This window comes from Carettochelys insculpta, chromosome 3 (genome assembly GCF_033958435.1).
Source record: "Carettochelys insculpta isolate YL-2023 chromosome 3, ASM3395843v1, whole genome shotgun sequence".
NCBI lineage: Eukaryota > Metazoa > Chordata > Testudines > Carettochelyidae > Carettochelys > Carettochelys insculpta.
Genome location: NC_134139.1, coordinates 64,060,002 through 64,075,416, shown reverse-complemented (window position 1 = coordinate 64,075,416; position 15,415 = coordinate 64,060,002). Strand labels below are relative to the sequence as shown.

The following is a 15,415-nucleotide window of genomic DNA, read 5'->3' as shown; positions in this document are numbered from 1 at the left end:
GCCTGGATGGAAGCTGAGGTATGCAGGTAAGAGTAGCAGTCTGTGGGTTTCCCGTAGAGAGTGGTATTAATTTGACCATAACTGATTTGTATTTTAGTGTCCAGGGAATGGATCTCTTGGAACGATCAAAGTTGAGACTGATGGTGGAATGCAAATTGTTGAAATCCTTGTGGAATTCTTCAAGGGTCTCCTTTCCAGGGGTCCATTTGATGAGGGCATGATCAACATAACATAAATAAATGAAGTATGTTAGGGGACAGGAGCTGGGGAAACCCTCTTCTAAGTCAGCCATAAAAATGTGAGCATACCATGGGGCCATGCAGGCGCCCCAGCAGTACAGTTTTTATTTATCAGCAGCACTATTTTTCTAAAATAAAGGTGCTGGTACTCGCCCCTGGCCAGGTTGCTGTGGGGAGGGACAGGACCTCACAGCCGGGAGCCGGTCGGGGAGCAGAGCTCTGCCGGCAGCCGCAGCTGTGGGTGCACCAGCCATGGGCAGGCAAGATGCAACATGCAGCCCTGCACATGTGAGCCAGATGGGGCACAGAGCCCTGACGGCAGCCCCAGACACAGGAACCCCAGTCAAGGTGTGTGGGGACCCCAAAGGCCTGCTAGCAGCCCCAGCTGCACGAACCCCAGCCAGGGTATGGGGGGGGAGGGACCCTACAGACCCATGGCTAGGTGCTGGCTGGAGCACAGAGCCCTGTTGGCAGCCCCAGCTGTGAGAACCTTGGGGGGGGACCCCACAGCTCCATGATTGGGGCACAGAGCCCTACCAGAAGTGGGAAACATGGCCAGGGGGACATGGGGGGGGGAAACAGTCATGCGGAGATGCCAGTACACAGCACTGGCTGTACCACCAGCAAAAAAGCCCTGTGAACCAGCATCCAAGAATAATACTTTCTATAATTTCTAGTTAGCTAGAAGATTGTCAAATCCTGGTAAAGTTAATCTGCCCTCAGTTATTACCACCTTCATCATCTCTTAGCTGGACTACAGCAGAGCAAAATAAATGGGCATGAAAACATCAGTGTTTAGGAAACTCCAACTGGTACAGAATGCTGAAGCACACTTCCTCAGCAATAATGGCTACCAAAAACATATCAGACTTGTCTACCACTTCCTACGCTGCTACTCAGTGGTAAGGCTTTATTCAAGAGTAGTAGGGTGGATTATGCACTAAATCTGCATGACTAGATGCTTTGGAATGCACAAAAAAATCTTATTGGTATTTTTCGTATTATTCTCTCTCAAGTCTGGACCTTAAGGAAGAAATGTAGACCTTCCTAAAAAATAATTGATTATCCTGATCTAGACTCAAAAATCTAAGGGAAGGGCTCCACTGCAGAATTACTTTGATATACCTGCCTTGCTCAAGAGAGCGTGAATTTTCGTCAAACTTATTTACAGCAACCTCAGTGCCAGTGCAGACAGTTTCTCCTGCCAACATAGCTACTGCCTCTCACAGAGATAAATTAAGATGGGAAACAGAGCCACAGGGGTGCACTTAGGAGGGACTAGGGGGCGCTGTAGCTCCCTTGCTCATGTTTGAACCTTTAAATTTCATACCTAGGACTGCTTAAGAGTTGTGTCTCGGGCCTAACCAGTACCCTTACTATTAGAGCTGAATGGATCTCATATTTGTTTTTCTTTCTTTTATATAGGAATTAGATACAGTGTCTTATCAGCTATTGCTAAGTTCTCAAGTGACTAGAAAATTTTCAAGTGACTTAGAAAAAGTGACTTGAAAGAACAGATTTGTATGCTGAGGGGAGAGCAGGCAGGGTCCATCCACCACCGCTCTCATGTGCTGCCTGGCTTGTGCTGACACACTCAGTGACACTGCTGAAACTGCTGTGGTCACTTTGCCTCCCATGCCCTCATTCTTCCCCCAACTACCATTGTGGCATGCACAGGTTAGCCCTCTGCTACCAAAATCTGACACGGTACATCCCTGTCAAAGGAGGGTTTGGGGCAGCCACCTGGAACCACGCACTTCAGGGGGAGATCCCCGCAGAAGCCTAGGAGATTAACAGAAATGGCTGTCACCAGCAGCATGCGTTAGCCCACCCCCTCCACTCCAGCTCCCAGACCGGTATTGTCACTTCACCACAGTGGCATGAAACAACCCATACTGCTGCCCAAACAGCATGCTCATCTGGGAACCAGGCTCAGAGGGGCACAGTGGACTGGGGGCTGGGTACATCTGCTTTTGACCACCAGTGATTATTGGAGGATCAGACTCCTGCTGCCGGCCAGGCCCCCGACATTAGAAATCAACCAAAGCTCTGAGATGAACACTGTAGTTAACTTATCTTCCCTAGTTCAGCTGTGCAGGACAGTTCTCTCAGGGGCTGATGAAACCAGTGATGAACTTCCACAGGAGCTAACGGTCAGCACCAGTCACCTTCTGCTGTCAGGCCAACACTTGGCCGTCACGAGCAAGACAATAGAACTACACAGCTCTAATTCAAATAAACCCCAATCTCTGACACTGTCGGGCACACACCTTGCGCTCCGGGAAGGAACACCCGGGACAGAGATTAGGCAAGCAGCGGGATGCACTGCTGGAAAGCACTTGCACGTTGCCGTGGCAGGGCAGGGAAACCCCCCACGTGCCAGCAAGGACGGCTCACACCAGGGAGGGAAGAGCGAGTAGGTTGTAAACTCCCGCGCGCCCCGCGCTGGGGTGGCACAAAGGCCGACCAGTAACGGGAGCGAGGAGGGGGGTGTCACAATCCGACGAAGAGGGATTCTGCCCAGGAAAGCTTATGCCCAATGAATCTGGCCGCCTTTCAGGCGCTAAGGGACGCCTCACGGCTTCTGTAGACACAGGCTAATTCAGCCACGGGGAAGGAGCCGCTCGGGCACCGGCTAGCGCCGGAGGTGGCGGACTGCGGACGCGACACTGCGCGTGCCGAGACCCGCCCCACCGCCCACAGGAGAAAGGCGGCCTCGAAAACTAAACCCCGCCTCAATGAGGCAGAGCGTCCACTGCGGCGCGCGCATGCGCCCCCAGAACCAGCCAGGCTGTGGCATTCCACTACCTTTGTCCAGCTCCATGAGGGCGGAGTTGGCGTCCAGCTCTTGCTCGCCGTAGCCCGCGTCCGCCAGGAAGGACTTAGCGCCGGAGGCCATAGCGCCTCTCACTCCAGATGCTCCCCCGCAGGACGGCCAGTAAACCCAGTGCGCGGCTAACAGCGTCCCTACCCGTCACGTGCAGGTGCCCGTGCGCAGGTCCCCGCGCTACCGGCACGTTCTCACCACCACTTCCGGGGACGCATGCGCTATCGCCAGCTGCGCGCCGGCCCTTAACTAAACTCGTATTCCCGCCCTGGCTCTCTGCACATGCGCATTACGCATGTGCAATGATCCGCCCCCCTCTTAGTGCAAGCAGTCTCTACCGTAGATTCAGTGAGGGCTGAAGTGGGTGTAGTTTCGCGGGCCCGCCCCCGAGCCGATGGCCAATGGAAGGTAGCGGGTGTGGCCTCGAACCCCACCCTCCCTGTGCTGTCCAATGGCGAGCCGGAGCGGAGTTTGGCGGGTAGCGCGAGTGGCGGGAGCGGGCGCAACTGTGGTCGTTTGTATCGCTATCGTTGCGTGAATAACGGAGCATGCTGTGCCGCTCGCTCCTCCACCGGGCCCGGACGGGGCCGCAGCGTGAGTACCGGGCCGTCCCACTCTGCCTCGCCGGGTGCTGCGATCACTACCCCAACCCTCTGCTCCTGCCCGCGGGAGCGGGGCGCAGCATCCCGTCTCCCCTGTGCTGAGCCCGCATCTCCTGGGATTGCCCGCCCAGCCAGACACCCCCTGCCCAATTTCGGCCCCGACGCAGGGGTGTCCGGGCGGGAGGGCAAATGCCCGTTCTTTCCCCGGCGAGCTGGGCCCATGGATGCCTGTTTTACCTTAGTGCGGCCCGTGATGCTGCGTGCATCCTTGATTGGCTGTCCCATCGCTGGGCCGCCCGCTCTCTTGGGGAGATTGCCCCACGAATGGGGGTTCCGCGCCCGGGAGAGGTGCTCGCAGCTATCCACTACAGGGTTTGACTGGTAGGTCTGCATAAGACGTTTGTTCCTAAGCAAATGCCCGGCACACGTGGTGGATTCTTCTGTTTAGTGTTCTCATTTCAACTAGAACTTGGGCGCCATGGTTAAGTGCACCATGAGAATCGTATCAATGTGGATGAGGCCACAAAACTCGGACAAACCTCTGACCCGAGAAAGTGACTGGGATTAATTTCAGTAGGTCAGAATTCCTGATACATATGTAACTTTATTCTTATTTTTAGGTTTGCCTTGCCAGTATCCCCTACTGCATCTCTTGGATTGCTATCAGTGCAGTCAGCTAGATGAGTACCTTTCTTATGGAGAGATGGGAATGCCAGTTCCTCCTTTTGGTTGCACTTTTTCTACAGGTAAGGGTTTTATTTTTTTAAATAAACTACTATGCTAGAATCAAAGCTGAGTACATCTAAAGACAGAATGATATTGTAATCATGTAGTTTCACAAAGAGCTCTCTATTGTATATCAAGAGTAAAGTAAACTAGACAGTTAATGATATATCTATCAGAGCAAGTAATGCATTGCAAGGAATAAACTCTTAGGGTCAAAATATCCCTGGCTGCTTTTTAGGTATAGACATGATACACAAAAATTTATTATTTCTCTCAGGTGAACTGAGTAACACGTTTTATTTTAATAAAATAGAACTATGCAGTATGATAGAGTCTGGGAAGGATCATGGGATTTCTATGCCTTTTATCAAGTGTGCTCAGGTACATAATTTAAATACATTTACACACTAGTAGCTTTTGATTTGAACTTTACCTAAGGCAAAGTATGTCTTGATGTGGAGCTAAGATGTTTGCAAGTTTAAAATTAGGCCAGTTGGTGTTGGGTCATAAAGTAATAAGGATTAGGAACACAGTGAGAAGTAAAGGGAAACTAGTGAGGAGAAAGATGTGCTGCTAAAATCAATATGTATCACTTTTTGATAAATAACAGCCTTTTAAGTCCTTTTGTGAATACAGCAAAGGTTAAAGTTGCTGGATTACTTGTGAGCCCTGGATACTGAAATCTCTATATGTCCCTCCTGCCCCATGTCCCAACTCTGGCCTGGAAGGGTCACCAATGGGTATAGAGGACGAATACATGTAAAAATTAGCCAACACTGAACAAGGTGGTGATCGGTACTAAGACTAGTTGGTGCTGGCTTTGGTGATCAGTGTACCTGTCCATGACAAATGAACAAAACCAATTAATTTTCCATAGACCACTGGGCAGCCATCAGATGTCCATGGCTCTTGACCACTATGCATTTGGGCTGGCATTATACCGTCATTCTTGAAAGGAGACTTTGGCTGCTCATTACTAGTATCCTGAGCAATTCACTCCTCCTATATATGTTACTTTCAAAATCATGTTAAAAGCCTTCCAATCATCAAACGATAAGTGATCTGTTTCATTTACTCTTTGGTATTTGCTATTTTTGCTGCACCATCAAACCATTTTGTGTCCAAGTAATATTTCCACTAACAGATTTATTTAAAGAACAAATATATCAAAGAAGCCCAAATTTACTATGACATTGAGTTAACTGGTCAAATCAAAGACCTTACTATGCATATATGGAGAAACCATCTTTCTAGCATATTTGGCCCATAAAAGTTACAGAGAGTTAAGGTCTCACTTTGCATTTCGAGCCTAAAGTTCTGGAATACAGTAAACCCATGGAATCAGAGATGTGTGGGGCAGAAAGGGATTGTGGGAGGACATCACCCTCCACCAACACAAGACTACGTAAATCTAAGCCATCCCTAACAGGTGTGTGCCCAACCTGTTCTGGGCAATGACTGAAATTCTACAACCTTCTTTGAAAAGCCTATTTGAGAATTTAACTACTTTATCTCATGAGAAGGTTTTTCCTAGTATCTAGCCTAAATCCCCCTTGCTGCACAGTAAGCCCAATATTTTTTGTCCTACCTTCACTGAACATGAAAAACAGTTTATCACCATGCTCTTTACAACAGCCCTTAACATAGTTGAAGGTTTTTATCAAGTCTCCCCTCAGTCTTCATTTCTCAAGACTCAGTATGCCGTTAGCCTTTCCTCATAAGTCAAATTTGCTTAGCATTTTGGCTATGTCTACACTAGCCAGAAACTTCGAAATGGCCATGCAAATGGCTGTTAGCCTTTCCTCATAAGTCAAATTTACGTAGCATTTTGGCTATGTCTACACTAGCCAAAAATTTCGAAATGGCCATGCAAATGGCCATTTCGAAGTTCACTAATGAAGCGCTGAACTTCATATTCAGCGCCTCATTAGCATGCGGGCGGCCACGGCACTTCGAAATTGGCACGGCTCGTCCAGACAGGGCTCCTTTTCGAAAGGACCCCGCCTACTTCGAAGTCCCCTTATTCCTATCTGCTCATAGGAATAAGGGGACTTCGAAATAGGTGGGGTCCTTTTGAAAAGGAGCCCTGTCTGGACGAGCCGCGCGGTGGCGAGCCGTGTTAACTTCGAAGTGCCACGGCCGCCCGCATGCTAATGAGGCGCTGAATATGTATTTCAGTGCTTCATTAGTAAACTTCAAAATGGCCATTTGCATGGCCATTTCGAAGTTTTTGGCTAGTGTAGACACGGCCTTTATGATTTTGGTTGCTGTTCTCTAGATTCTCTTCATTTTATCTACATCTTTCCTAAAGCATGTTGCCCAGAACTGGACACAGCATTTGTGCTGATGTCTGTATATTCCCAAATAGAGCAGGAAAGTCATAATCCACGTCTTACATATGAAACTCCTGTTGATACACCCCAGAATATTAGCTGTTTTTGCAACTACATCATGTTTTTTACTGATGCTCAATTTGTGGTTCACTGTAACCTCCAGATCCTTCACAGCAGTACTAGGGTCCAACCATTTTGTTGATTTTTTTTTATTTGTTTTTTTTCTTCCTAAATGTAGTCTTTGTCTTTACTGAATTTCATCTTACTAATTTGCAGGCTAACTCTCGAATTTGTCCTTTCTGACATTCTTTATAAACTACTGAAAAGGCAGGAGACTGCTACTTAGGAATATCTGAGTTTAAACTGTGGCTCTGACACTGTCTCACTTTGTAGCATTTGGCAAGGACATATAAGCTTTCTGTTTTCTGTTGGGTAACGTGCTATTCACATTCTGTTATGGAGCGTTAATATTTATATAATGCTTTAAAAGTGTAGATTGCTATGTACTTTTTCCAAACCTGTGCAATTGCTGTATATTCTACTGAAGTAATTTGTTTGCAGTTCTCTTTTGGGAATTGAGGTAGCTATTTAATATGCATAGTACAATTTTCAATAATTTGTCTTTCAGCTTCAGATCTGCAGCATGTATTTGCAGTTGCAAATGAAGAAGGTTTTGTTAGACTGTATGATACTGAAACCCAAAACACTGGCAAGCAGATCTTTAAAGGTAAATGTAATACAGAGCAAGAAGGAAACTTGATGTAAAAAATGGCCATGATTTGTTAGAAGCAGAGTGCTCTTGCTGTGTTGACTACTACTTAAATATGAGCCATACTTACATTCCTTCTTGGTAATGTCACAGCTTTTGTTTTTAAAGGAGTTTTGTGTGCGTGTCCGGAGCATTGCTCTTCTAAACAAATTTTCCCTTGTTGCCTTTAGCATCTGTGAAAAGCTGCTGATGACAAGTAACAAAAATTAGTCATAAGAATGTTGGGTTAAAAAAACTGTTCATAGTTCTCTACAAATAAATGTTACTCTTCAGTATGTTTCTAAGATGCCTACTTTTTGCGTGGGCTGAACTAACCTTAGCTTTTGTTTTTCCTTCAGAGTGGTTGGCTCATTCAAATGCTGTCTTCGACCTTGCCTGGGTGCCTGGGGAACACAGAATTGTAAGATGACTTGTGCTCTCAGACTTAATTTTTTGTGCTTGGGTGAGTGACTGCAAAGAATGGCTAAATCTTTTCATTTCTTCTCAAGGTTACAGCTTCAGGAGACCAGACAGCCAAGATGTGGGACTTGAGGGCTGGTGAGCTGCTTGGCATATGTAAAGGTCATCAGTGCAGCCTCAAGTCAGTTGCTTTCTCTAAATTTGAGAAAGGTAAATGTTTGTGTTTCTTTCCCCATTACTTAACAAAAGTAGATCTTAGTGCTGGTGAGATCTCTGGAGACCAAACCCACTGTAGCAGAGGCAGTGCCTGAGAAGTTTATTACACTGTCTTTTTAATGTGGCTCAACTGTGTCCAGTAGAGACCCCTTCTGGGATGAAAGGCTGTTTAAGTTTAGTGGTCTATGGCCTGAAGTTGTCAATAAGGGTGCCTGTGCTACATGTTTATACATAAAGAATTGTAGCCGAGGTAGACACACCACAGCTTACAGGCCGCAGGCACTTTCACAGTTAGGCTATGTCTAGTTTTCTGAGAACTGTCAGCAAAAGATATGCAAATTGTGCAATGCATTTACATATCTCCTGCCAATAGTTCTGTCTGGGGACACTTTCCCAACATTTGGCCCCCACCCCATAGAGCCAAATGTCAGGAAACCACCCCCTCCGTCGTCCCCCGCCACCGCTGCCGGCCAAGAAATCCCTTCTTCCTCATGGAACAAGGATGACCAGGACATCTGCAGAATGCTCACAGAGCAGCAGACTTCTGTCAGGAGACCTCTGGGTTCCCTACAGAATCCCGCAGTTTAGACATAGCCTTAAAGTGAAGCTCATGCAGCTCCTGTTGCACTTCTCCCACTTCTATGTCTACCAGACTGAGTAGGTGAAGCTTGGGGCTTCTGCTCAATGGCAGGGTGATGGGGTTTGGTGCTTCTGCTCTCAGGGGAAGTGGGTTTTAAGGCTTCTGTCCTGTGGGGTACACCCGCCAGGGCTTCATCAGGAGCAGGGCTGATGCTGTGAAATCCAGTAGGTGCCTGTGGTGGGGCTGAAGCCCTGACACACACCCCCGCCCCCCACCATGGGGCTGAAGCCTTGATTGCAACAGGGGACCTCAGCTCTTGAACTTCTGAAGATTGTTGCATGTGTCTCAGAAAATCAGTAACTTTGGCCACCCCTCAACTATATATAGCAAGATATGCAAGAGAACTATATATATGCAAGATATATATGCAAGATAAAAGGTCATTTAATGCTTGTAACTTTTTGTCGTCACTAATCTGAGGCGAATTTAAGCCATTAAAGTTGGAGGTCCCCCAAATCATTCAGTTCTCCTCATATATTGACATGGTATTGTCTTTAATTGTTGCCTTTGAGGCAAGTATAATAAAGAAAACATTGACCGACCTTTGCCAAACAGTACCAAGTAGCAGATTGCCTTTCCTCAGATTCTAAATCTAGCACCTTCGCTATGAACCTGAAACCTTGTGTTAAGGGTTAGGACTAAGACGGGCGGAGGAGGTGTAGGGTGTTGTCACCAACGTGATGCCTTCAGATAATCTTCTAACAGTACACTTGTAACTTTTTGATGCTTATAAATATGTTTTCCTCAGCTGTCTTCTGTACTGGCGGCAGAGATGGAAACATCATGGTCTGGGACACCAGATGCAACAAAAAAGGTAGGTGAGCTTATTGGATTTATGCAATTTATTGAAATATAGGTGAAGACCCTTCAACAGGACATGGATAAGTTGAGGGGAAAGCTGTTTTAATGTGGTAAAATCAAGGAACTGGTTTCTATATTTAATGGATTTTGCCATTTTCATGGGATTCTGATTTGCCTGAGTCTCTGTAATGATATGTTTTGTGGGCCATAATCACTGAAATGTAGGGGTTGAAAGAGACCTTAAGAGTTCATCGAGTCTAGCTCTCTAAGATGAGGTAGAACCAAACAAGCCTCATTCCCGATGGGTGTTTATCCAACTAGTCTTAAAAAAAAACCCAGTGAGCGGAATTCCACCTCTCTGGGAGGCCCATTTCATAATGAAACAACTCTTATTGTTGGTATGTTTTTCCTATTGCTAAATCCCCACTTGCTGCAGATTTAACCCGTTACTTCTTGTGCTACTTCACTGGACATGGAGAATAATTGATAACCATCCTTTTATAACAGATCTTAGAATATTAAGATTCTCTTTTCAGGTACCCCCTTTATCCTCTTTTTTCAATACTAAACACACACAGGTTTTTTTAAACTTCATAGATGAGGTTTTCTTAACCTTTTATTATTTTTGTTGCTCTTCTTCTCAGTTTATCTACATCTTTCCTAAAGACTCCTGCTGAGGCCTCTTCAGTGCTAAGCAGAGCAGGACAATTACCTCCCATGCCTTATAGATGACACTCCTGTTTATGTGCAACAGAATAGTAGCTTTTAAACTGCATGACATTGTTTACTTACACTCAGTCTGTGATCCACGATAACCCCCACTTTATAGTTGTGTATTTGATTTTTTTTTTCCATTCCTAAGGGCAGTACTTTGTACTTTATTGAATTTCATCTTGTTGATTTCAGCCCAATTTTCCAATATGTCAGGGTCATTTTGAATTCTAATACTGTCCTCCAGAGTGCTTGCAACTTCTTTCTGCTTAGTGTCTTTCAACCAATTATACACAAAGTAATTGCATCTAGGTCACATTTCCCTAGTTTGCTTATAAAATGTATGTGTGACTTTGTCAAAATCCCTTCTAAAATGAAAAATCTCTTGTCTTGCTTCCTCCATATCCACCAGCTGATAATCATGTCAAGGAAAGAAATAATGTTGACTTGGCCTGGTTTGTTCTTATATCTATGCTGGCAATTCTTTATTACCTTGTTATCCTCCAGACTCTTATAAATTGTTTAATAATTGGTCTGCTGCACACAGAGTTGATACAAATTGTTCTCAGCTGCTGATCCGTGCTTTTGCTGTCCAGACTTCTCATGATGCCTATATGAATGAAAAAATGGTTACTCTCCGTTGTAACTGTTGTTCTTTGACCTGTTGCTCATATCCACTGGAGTTAGGTGTGAGTGCACTACATGCATGAGCTATTGGAAAGTGTGCAAAAACAAATTGCCCGCCCTCCCCTTCATGGAGGGTTGAGAGGGCCTCCAGGTGGACCTGGAGAGAAGAAGAAGCAAGGCTTTGCTGCGCCAAGGAAGCAAGGTAGTTCAGCACCTACACGACAGAGAGACACACAAGTATGAGGTTGGGCTGATGTCACCAGTAGGAGAAACGTGTCCATTTAGCCAGGTACAAGTGCCACGTGGATGGCTTGTGGCTGTTTGGAGAGGACCTGTCACACTTGCTTTGAGCATGCCTGCACGACAGGGTTTAACCACAAACCTGCCTCACCATGAGGTGAAGGGAGTGACAGTCTGGGTGAAAGAGGTGACCATGGTTCTGTGTGATGAGGTCCAGAAGCAGTGGAAGCCAAATGGGTGGAAGTACCGAGAGCTCCATCAGCATGCAGTACCATTGCTGAGGATCCCACGCCGGCGCTATCAGGATAACATCCCCCGAGTCCCTGCAAGCCTTGAGGAGCACCTTGTACACAAAGGGGAATGGTGAGAAGGCAGAGAGGAGCCCTGAGTTCCGCTGTATGAGGAAGGGGTGTGCAAAGGACCTGAGGCTGAGGCCTGGGAAGAAGCAGAACTGGGGACACCTGTGGTTATTCTGGGAAGCAAAGAGGTCCAGCCAGGGAAAGCCCCACTGTTGGAAGACAGAGTGGAAGATGTCCATGCAGAATGACCATTCATGAGCAAGGAACCATCAACTTAGGAAATCTGCTAGGTGATTACGGACCCCTGGGAGATAGAATGCCTCCATGTAAAGAGAGTCGGCTGTGCAAATCTCCCACAGGCACAGAGTGTCTGAGCACAGTTGGGAGGAGTGTGCACCCCCCGATGATTGATATAGTACATGGCTGGGGTGTTGTCCATCAGCACTGCTACATAGCAGCTACAGATATGAAGTGGGAAGTCCAGACAAGCAAAGAAAATGGCCCCAAGTGTGCGCATGTTGATGCGGAGAGACAACTCTGCTGACCATGTTGCCTGAGTAGTGAGATGCCCCAGGTGGGCCCCCCAGCCCAAAGCGATAGTCCATGACCAGAGATGCTGTAGGTTGGAGGGTGCAAAAGAGAATGCTGATCAGCACATTCTGGGGACTTAATCACCAGCAGAGGGTTTTAGAGACATGTTGTGGCACTGTGACGACCATGTCCGTGCTGTCCTGGCTAAGACAATACACCAAAGCCGACCATACCTGAAGAGAGCAAAGGTACAACCTGCCAGACTAGACTACTTACGTGCATGCTGTCGTGTGGTCCGGCAGGCAGAGGCACATCTGGACCGTGCTGACTGGGAGCTTGGACAGGGAGCGAGAAGTTGGGCAAGAGCCTGAAAATGATGGTCAGAAAAGAACGCCCTTGCCTGGACAGTGTTGAGGACTGCCCAGGTAAACTCATTGAATCAGGATTAATGAGGACTTTGCCAAATGGAGCAAGAGACCCCACCTGTCTAAAGTTTCCCTGGTGAAAGCCACCTGAGTCAGCCCCTTGCAGAACAAGTGACCCCCTGGTTGTCCAGGTACAGGTGGACCTGGATGCCATTGCAGACGAGGAAGGCTGCCACCATCACCATGTATTTGGTGAACACTCTGAGGGGGCTGTGGAGAGCCGATAGAGAAGGCGTGTAAACTGAATGTGCAGGTGGCCCGCAGGAAATGCTGACGGGGAGGCTGGATCATGATATGGAAATAAGCACCCTTCAAGCTGAGAGTGGCATACGAGTGCCCCAGATCCACGGAGGGAATAACGGTGGCCAGGGAAACCATACAGAACTTGTGGGAAACAACAAACTTGTTGACTCCCCTGAGGTCCAGGATAGGCCGCAAACCCAGCTTTGCCATTGGGTCTAGGAAATACAGTAAACCCTCGATTTAACAGACTACTGCGGGGGACCAGCATCCATTAAACATGAAAGTCCATTAAATCCGAGGGTTTACTATCGTCCTAGTGCCCGCCCACCCACGCCTAAAAAAATGCAGGAGACTCGTAAGAGTTGCTGCCACTGGAGCCAGAGTTGCAACTTGGAGACTGTTGTGGCTGGAGATTCTTCTGCGATCTTGAGAAGCTGGAGCTGCCATGCGCTCCTCCCACCCCAGGGGTGGGGCACATGTGTGAGTGCCATTTGCCCACGTACATGCCCACGCCTGGTGGGAGGAGCAAGTGGCAGCTCCAGTGGCAGTGGTCCAGGCTGTGGTGGAGGTTTCAGCCCCAGCAGCTGGAAGTGACAATCCCTCCAGCTGCAGCAGTGGCGGCAGCTCTGGTAAGTCACCTTATTTTTGGGGGAGGTGCGGGGGGCAGAATTAAGGATTTTATAGGGTCCAATTAAGTGAACTTCAGGAATAATGGGTGGGGGCTGGTGAACGTCTGTTGTTCCCAAAGTCCACTTAATCAAGGTCTGTAAAATCGAGGGTTTACTATAGTGGGAATAGAATCCTTCCTCCCTGTACAGAGGAGGAACCTCTTCCACTGCCTCCAGGGCCAGGAGCGATTGCACCTCCTGGAGGAGGAGCTGCTCGTCTGAGGAATCTCGTAAGAGTTATGGCGGGCAGGCAGGGTAGAACGAAATGGGATGGCATAGCCCAAAGTGACTGTCCTAAGGATCCACTGGTGTGACATAATGGCTGACTAGGCCAGAAGAAATGAGCAGTCTACTGAGGAATGGGAAGGAAGCATCTGGTGGCAGTCGTACTCTGATCTTGATCACACCACCAAAAGGAGTGCTTGGCCCTGGAGCAGGGTTTGGATTGGCTATGGTTGGTTCCAGACTGGAGATAGAAAGGCTTGAGGCAGGAATAGCAAGACTTGCAGTGCCCCATGCCCCAAAAAGAAGAGCTAGAGAGTCATGGCGTAACCAAGACTACTTAGCCACAGTTCCAATAGGCTGCAGGTGCGGTAAGAAGGAACTGAAGGGCGATTGGGTTGGCTGGGTGATATATGGGGCATGTTGTTTAATCAACAGGATTTAAGTGATATATGGGGCTCCACAGCTGACCCAACAGGTAGCAGCTAGGGTAAAACTTTCAGACAGTTTGTGCATGTAGCACTTGCACACCTAACTCAAATAGATATGAAGCACTTAAAGAAGAAAACTCTTGGTGCATGGTGTTTTCCATGTTTGTACTGTACCTTTGTTCTTGCCAATCAGTTTGGAACTTCAACTCCGTGAAGTGTGCAGGGGGAAAAATTGTGAAATGCCCAAGACCAACCAGAAAAGAGTAAGTGAGGGTAGAGCTGTGAGCTGGTAGGTGCCCTAACTTCTGTGATTCAGTGAGTACTACTGAAAGAGGAAATATCTGATATAAGAACTAGCTTCCGAAGATTTTGCTTCACTGTTGTCTGATGCTCATGCAAGAAATGATGCCACAACACTGGTTTTAAACCTCTTCAGCATTGACGTATTGGCAACATCCCCTCATTTAGGTGCACCATATGAGAGAGAACTCAGGCTTATTAGTAGATCAGTCAAATGGCTTTCTAAGCTGCTCAGGAACCATGGGAATGGGTACAGGAGTGAGGGATGAACAGAAAACTGAGTCTCCTCAATGCAATTTCTCAGCTTGGTTGTAGTTGGAACCAGACTGGAGAATGTACTACAACATCCACTATGGGAACAAATCTGCCCTGGACTAGATGGTTTAAATGTATTTCCCCTCACATAAGTGCTATTGTATTTTGTAAACCTCGTGACTGCATGTTGTTTAATCAACAGGATTTAAGTGATAGATCATTAACTGATATTTCATTAGTTAAATTAATCTTAGACTTCACTGTCCTAAAGGGCTGAGCATGGTTTGCACTTCACTTAATCAGGAAGAATTTAACTTACTGAGGCATCCTCACTGCATGGTATCTATTTAATCAATCTATCTAAGTACAGCACTTATCACACACGTGTTCTTTATTTCCTGCTTCTATGCAGGATTAAAAATAATTGAAAAAGCTTGTTTGCAGAGTATATGAGTGAAACTAAAGGTCCTTCTCAGTCTCTTCCTAGGATATATTTCCACCCAGTGTTTGTTTTATTAAATCTGTGTTTGGTAAATGGAAGCTAATATAGCAGTAACAAATGAAGTTTCTGGAACTGTCTTTCAGATGGGTTTTACAGGCAGGTGAATCAAATTGGAGGAGCCCACAATTTAGCAGACAAGCAGATGCCCTCCAAGCCAAAGAAGAAAAAGCAGAATCTGAGAGGACTTGCTCCATCAGTGGTAAGAATTTGGAAGGTGAAAGAAATCTAGGACTCTGCTTTTGAAGATAGCATTTTGCGTGTGGTAGCTTTGCAAAGGAATGAACTAGAGAGTATCTCTACTGGGCAGAGCTATCTAGTTTGAATGGGGTAGAAACTTATTTTATTCAAAGCCTGGGCTCTCGTTGTTTTATAACCAGGCCCCGTGATCAATTTGGGTCTACTGTTTGGG

General features: G+C 46.8%; 2 protein-coding genes across 2 annotated transcripts in view; one reads left to right on the top strand and one right to left on the bottom strand.

The window, feature by feature from the left end:
• Window positions 1-3,228, bottom strand: part of INTS7 (integrator complex subunit 7) — a 52,633-nt gene extending 49,405 nt beyond the window's left edge. The window contains exon 1 of the mRNA XM_074988620.1: window positions 3,048-3,228. Within this exon, the coding sequence (XP_074844721.1) occupies window positions 3,048-3,138 (91 nt within the window). The 5' untranslated portion in view covers window positions 3,139-3,228. The remainder of the gene's footprint in view (window positions 1-3,047) is intronic.
• A 386-nt stretch (window positions 3,229-3,614) lies between these two features.
• DTL (denticleless E3 ubiquitin protein ligase adapter) overlaps window positions 3,615-15,415 on the top strand; it is a 37,400-nt gene continuing 25,599 nt past the window's right edge. The window contains exons 1-7 of the mRNA XM_074988618.1: window positions 3,615-3,660; window positions 4,289-4,414; window positions 7,356-7,454; window positions 7,835-7,896; window positions 7,985-8,105; window positions 9,500-9,565; window positions 15,090-15,205. Coding sequence (XP_074844719.1) covers window positions 3,615-3,660; window positions 4,289-4,414; window positions 7,356-7,454; window positions 7,835-7,896; window positions 7,985-8,105; window positions 9,500-9,565; window positions 15,090-15,205 — 636 coding nt within the window. The remainder of the gene's footprint in view (window positions 3,661-4,288; window positions 4,415-7,355; window positions 7,455-7,834; window positions 7,897-7,984; window positions 8,106-9,499; window positions 9,566-15,089; window positions 15,206-15,415) is intronic.